The 6689-nt window shown below is 34.0% G+C and overlaps 1 protein-coding gene across 1 annotated transcript in view; it reads right to left on the bottom strand.

The window, feature by feature from the left end:
• Positions 1-1644: 1644 nt before the first annotated feature.
• The window catches only part of TRIM23 (tripartite motif containing 23), a 33126-nt gene continuing 28081 nt past the window's right edge, over positions 1645-6689 (bottom strand). The window contains exons 10-11 of the mRNA XM_005604224.4: positions 5999-6123; positions 1645-3987 (exon numbers count right to left, since the gene is read on the bottom strand). Coding sequence (XP_005604281.1) covers positions 3808-3987; positions 5999-6123 — 305 coding nt within the window. The 3' untranslated portion in view covers positions 1645-3807. The remainder of the gene's footprint in view (positions 3988-5998; positions 6124-6689) is intronic.

Genomic DNA, 6689 nt, shown 5'->3' with positions numbered 1-6689 from the left:
TCATGCACTCCGCTTTGGCGGCCCAGGGTTTCACTGGTTCAGATCCTGGGCATGGACATGGCACCACTTATAGGCCTGCTGAGGCGGCATCCCACATAGCAGAGCCAGAAGGACCTACAACTAGAATATACAACTATGTACTGGGGGGGCTTTGGGGAGAAGAAGAAAAAGCAAGATTGGCAACAGATGTTAGCTCAGGTGCCAATCTTGAAAAAAAATTTTTAGAAATACTATCATCAGGAAAGTATATATTTAGTAGAATTTTTAAAATCTAATAATGGAGAGATTAGTAGAAATTGGAGTAATAAAACAATATGAGTCCAGAGTCTTGTATTGATTCCATTTCTTCATTTCCCTCATAACTTACTTCATAACTATGAAGAACAACTGCTTCTAGTTTCCAGACAGACTCTCCAAGAACTTATAGGAAGAACATGTTCAACAGACCTGTTTAGGGAATTCACATACTTAAGCTTTAAATCACAGCTTATACTTTTCCTTCTGTTGATCAGCAAGATTATTTCCTTTATTCATTTTGTACCACAAACTTTTGTGTGATGGAAGAATATGCCAAATTGTGCTACTTTAAACTAATATTGTGTCCTCCTTTAAGTCGAACTTAGAGTTGGATAAAATGCCTTTTCACTGTGACATTTACCTTTTCTCCCTAATTTTAGGTGTTTAGATTTATCTGCCTAGCTACTTATTCATTCCTAAAAGCTTAATCCTAAAGTTTTGGTAATACTGCCACCAAGTGGTGGTGATGCCTCATTCCCTCCCAAAATAGAATTATTTTGCTTTGAGCGAAAATCGTATTAATGGATTTTCCATTCGATGTCACAAATTTGACAATTGGTAGACCTAAAAACATACATTGCCAGATTTTTTTTTAAAGCATGTTTTAAATTACTAGCAGGGGCCAGCCCCATGGCCTAGTGGTTAAGCTCAGCATGGTCTGCTTCCCTGGCACAGGGTCATAGGTTCGGATCCCAGGTGCGGACCTACACAACTTGTCAGCCATGCTGTGGCAGTGACCCACATATAAAATAGAGGAAGACTGGCACAGATGTTAGCTCAGGGCTAATCTTCCTTAGCAAAAAATAAATAAAACTAAATTACTAGCAAGATAACCATCTGATACTTAGTCATTAGTCCTTTTGATTCATTATTCTTTTAGGGAAAAGTACATCTGTCTTCCCTATTACCACTCTGCAAGCTGCGAAATATCTCAATGTTATATGAAAAGTCTTTTTCTTAGCAACACTAGTTTATACGTTACACCTAAGTTTTCCAAGACATTTTCTAAAACAGTCATTTAAAATGCTATATTTTCAAATGAAACAAGGTTATATTTAAAATTTTTAAAGCCGTAGTTTCACTTTGTTAAACACAGAATTTTAGCTCTCCTTTCAAAACACTACAGTTACAATATTCATTTAAATGTGACATTGCAAATACAGAATAAGTTATTTCTAAATCTTAAAAAACTACCTCTCAAATTTGACATTTAAGTCAGTCCTCACCTACTTTGTTTTATTGTCTCTCTCAACCACAGCACAAATATGACTTTTTTAATTGGTTACTAGCAATACTACTACATAGACAGTTCAAGAAACAGAATTTTTAGAATGATGATAAGACTTCTTTAACATGATTTTAACATTTTATTGCTGTCTATAGTGATCATATATGTAATGCAAATAATGGCTTCTGGTGATTGTAAAGCATTCCGGAATTACAGACCAGGGCTATACACTTGAAAAACCTGCTTTACATAAACCATACAATAATATTTAGGCTTAATACAGAAATTCAGAGCTAAGGGGCAAATCCTAATAGAGTGTATTTAAAATATCTCTCATTCTTAAAACTGATATTTCCCAGAGGGAACTAGCACAGTCTTGACTAATAATTAGTGAAGGAATACAACCACAAATAGTAATAAGAGCCTCAGAAAAATATTTCTTAAAAAAAATCACACACAAACACTACTATTAAATACATTATAATCAAATCTAAGCACAATTTTTAAATTGTGTTTAGTAATATGCTGAGAATGGGAATTACAAAGGTTAGCAAAGTTGGTCAAATAAACTTGATAATTTACAAAGAAATTAAGTTTACATGTTAGTGTTAGACTTTTTCTTTTCTATACCTAGTAGAGAAAACAGCTCAAGGGCTCACAGGCAAATGTAACACCTTTGTATTTTTCACAGTTATTGCAATCAAATATTAAATAATTTAATTCAGAAGTATTATACCCACAAACTACACTTGTAACAGCATGAACTTTTACTTGAAAAATAAAGGACGAAATATTATATTTACTTATTTACACATTGCCCATAACACTGATGGGCTTTTTTTTTAATGCTTTGTTTTCTAAAACTTTTGTTGTTTTTAACAAAAGTACATTTGAAGAGACTGAACCAAAACAGTGCCACCTAAAAGTCACATCTTATCATCAGACATCAGTGTTCTCATAGAAGTTCAACTAGTAAAGTTTAGGATTGAACTTCATCCTAAAGTATAAAGAGCATTAAAAAAAACACCAAAATTCAATCTAGCTATATTTAAATACAATAAATCGTACTGCCATAACAGAGTGTCCTTAAAAAATGAAAAACAGTAAAGAGCACAAAATCTTTAAACTTTTACAACACTGCATAATAAACGTGATGTAAACTTTTTGAACGTTTCTTCCTCAGACACATTCTTACTCTCAACTTTTCAAGGCCTTGTCACAGAGAGCCTTGTTCACGTTTTATTGTCAAGATAAATGCACTTATTTTGGGAAATCATTTTAAAGTAATTGATGTAATAAGCATTCTCACTGTTTAAATGATTTCTCTTAAGGTAAAGGTAGTTTTCTACCTAAATCTCTATCTTTACTGAAAAGCCAACTGTGGTTCTATGTGTAACTTACTACATTTTACCTATGGTCATTCCCACTAAGGATGCGATATTATTTTTAAAAGAAACACTACTAAGTACTTTAAATATGTTGAAAAACAGAAGGACCAACTCAGAGCTCTGACCTAACAAATAATACATCCAGGTTCAGCCCTGCAAATGGGTCTTTCGTAAGTGAAGATCAACTAGAACATAACCGACTTTCACAGTTTCATTATTAATTGTTCTTCAGTTTAGTACTAATCTGACAATCAGGCCTAGTTAACATTTCATTTTGACTCACTGGGTTTTATACAAAATGCTTGAGGAGAAAGTTTTAATAAAACAATGTATAAAATATTAATTTTCTATAGTTTATAGTTCTTAGCATAAAAGGTGTTCTGTTATACTGAAAATAAAAGTAAACTAATCCTATTACCCAAAGATGCAGTTTGGATTCTATTTCCTTAAGTCACTGCCGTGTTTTCTACTAAGAACTGCCACCATTCAGTGAGAAGGCAAGTTAACGCAGCAGCTGCGCTTCACCTGCGTCCATTAGGCATTCGCTGGCTACTCGTTTTTCACTGAGAATAAACCTTCACGTACCCTTTCTCTGTGACTACTTGTTTCCCAATAAGTGGATCACATATAATCTCAAAAACTTAAATAGCAAATGTACATTTAAAAAAATTTATACTCAAGAAATCCCTATTTAATCCAATCTAATCTGCTCAGATACTTAAATTTCGCTACAGGATAATTTTTTTAAAAGCAGTATTGTACTGAATTACCAATCCAAGACTCCTTCTATGTACACATCCTAAATTAAACTATCTTTGAGATGTAGAATTTCTTACAACATATGTGCAAAATAACTTTTAACCACAAAACTTTAGACAATTGCTGCATTTAAAATCAAGCAACATCCAGTACTCCAGCAGCCACGAGTTGCCGTGAGAGCCAGTCCAACCCTTCGTACAGTCCCATACCACTTCGAGCATCACAGCCCTGAATATACCAGCTACGACCACAGCACAGCTTATGGAGACTGAGAAGTTCAGTGATTTCTTCTACTGACAGAGCTCCAGCAACATCCTGAAAGATATAGACACATCAATTTTTTTTAGTCAGTCCATCAAAATTATAATTTTTCTAATTATTACTATTTACATAGAATTCGGTTTGTACCACTCTAACAAGCCTAAAGCTAAAACCTAGAATCATCTTTCAGTTAATTATTCTGAGATTAATAAGAATAGAACAAAATAGAGTTTGGGTTAAAATCATTTATTTATTCATAATATATATAGTTTGTAGGAATAGCCTCACAATGAAATCAGTAAAAGCCATGCAGCTTGAATAAAAGATACTGCCTGAGTCATTTATAAGGCATCAACTTAAAAATTAACATGGGTATATCATAAAAATGGCTTATATGCAGGATTTATATAATGAAGAGTTTATTAAACTCTCACACCCCTACTTCCCAGAAAGCAACCACCACTAACAATTTCTTTAATATTTTTCCAGAAAATTTCCATGCACATTCATGCAAATAAACACAAAATGGAACATATTCTAGTTTTTTGTTTCTCACTTAACACACATCTTGAAGATAGATATGTTTCTATTATCAGGACAAGCTTATTTTCTGCATTATTTTTAATGTCTGAATTGCATTCCACTGTGTAGGTGCAACAATTTTCTTAACCAGTCCTATACTAAATATTTAGATTGAAGTTGTGTGCTCATGTACACAAATACATACATATACATCCATATTTTTACATACATACATTTGCAAAATTATCTGTAGGATAACCTTAAGACATTTGTCTGCAGCATACATTACTAGAGGCAGAATTGCAGGGTAAAAGGGTATATGCATCTAAAACTTTGACAGGTACTGCCAAATTGCCCTCCAAGAAAAACGTCTCTGTTTAATAACCATACCCACAGTGTGCATCTGAGGATTATCAAACACTTTTGTCTTTAATGATATGATAGGTGGAAAACGCTATTTCATTTTGTCTTATTTGCATGTCTTTAATCATAAGAAAGGTGTATCAGCTTGTAATAGTTTGCCCTTTTTTTTTCTTTTCAGGGAAAATCCTTTATTCTTCATCCAACTCCTCCTTCTTATTACATCTAAGCCCCCCTATTGCACTTAAAAGCATTCTCATCCTCCTAGAAGCTTAGGCTCAAGATCTAGGAATCTTCAGCTAACTCCCGGTCCTTCATCCTCCCCATTCGGTCACCAAATTCTAACAATTCTACCTCCATAAAGTCTGCTTCCAGCCTTCTCTTCCTCTGATTCAGGATCTTAACTCTCTCACTTGAATTATTGCAGCAATTTCCTGCATCTCCCCATCTCTAGTCCCTTGCCCCTGATTCATTCTACATTCTACTCCCAGGATTAGTCTTAAAACACTGATATGAGCTTATCACCAACTAGTCCAAAAACCTTTCAATGGTTCCCCTTTGCTCACAGAATAAAACCTAAATTTCTCAGTCTGGCCTTGTCAGGCCTTCAAAGTATAGTCTCATCTATTGTTCTAGATTTTCTTCATCCTCTGCCTGTCCCTCACATATAGATCTCCTTGATGCTCCCTAAAAATACTCATGCTTTTCTATTCTCTGCCTGCAATGTTCTTTCCCTCACATATTGACTCAGTCTTATCCATAATTTCAAATCATAATTTCAATTCAAATCCTATTTTTTACAAATCTTACAAAATGCCACCTTTAGAATTACTCTCTAATTTCCCATAACACTTTGTTAATATTATTGAAGTTAATTACCAGGGTTTTTTTTTTATTAGAATCTCATATATATTTACTTACATGTTTACTTACATACACAGAAGTTTCTGGTGACCATCAACTACCTTATTTCTTTTTGTGGACTCCATCAGCTAGCTTATTACTTTTGTATGCTCCTAGGTACTGAGCAAAGCACTTTCCACACAAATTGTACTCAAAATACAAAGCAGAAATTTCTTAAATATCTATTGAGTTATCTCTCTTTTGAAATATTTCCAGCTACCTCATGACGTGGAATGCACAAAACTGCTAAAATAAATATTCTGAAATACAAACGTGTTACCTGTTTGTTAGCAAAAATCAGGAGCAAAGCATCTCGGAGTTCTTTTTCTGTTAACAACTTTGCAAGTTCACTGTGTGCTTCGCTAACTCTGTCTCTGTGACTGCTATCAACAACAAATACAACAGCTACCAAAGAAGATGACAAAAATATTCAATTAGTCACTTGTTAAGTTTTAGTAAACGGACCAAATATTTTAATGCTCTCATTATTATACATGAGTAGTTAACCTACCATCACTATTTTTACAGAAAAGCTGCCTATTATTATAGAAGTACCTAGCAATAATCAACAGTAGGATCTCAAGTAGTTCACATAACTTTTCAGCTTTCATTTCCCCACCTATAACAGGATTTGCAACACTTGCTCTACCAAACACAACTGCTATGTATATCAATTAATATTTTTCTCTGAATGAATGAAAATGTACCTCTTATGATCTACCTGCTGCTACTACTTGTTCTTTGGTAACTACTTCCTTTACCAAAAGACAGTCTTTTAAAAATAAGTAAGTCACCATCTTTCTCTCTCCAAAGTATTCTCTCCAGGTGTCTAGCAAACACTTTCCACATAGACTGCACTCAAACTACACAGCAGAAACTTCATAAATATCTATCCTGTGGATTCTCTTTTGAACTCTTTCCAGCTACCTTAGAGTAGCTACATATCCCCAGACTTTCAGCCATTCCTCATG

This window comes from Equus caballus, chromosome 21 (genome assembly GCF_041296265.1).
Source record: "Equus caballus isolate H_3958 breed thoroughbred chromosome 21, TB-T2T, whole genome shotgun sequence".
NCBI classification, from domain to species: domain Eukaryota; kingdom Metazoa; phylum Chordata; class Mammalia; order Perissodactyla; family Equidae; genus Equus; species Equus caballus.
The sequence above is the reverse complement of the archived record's forward strand: the minus strand, read 5'-3'. Positions and strand labels throughout refer to the sequence as shown.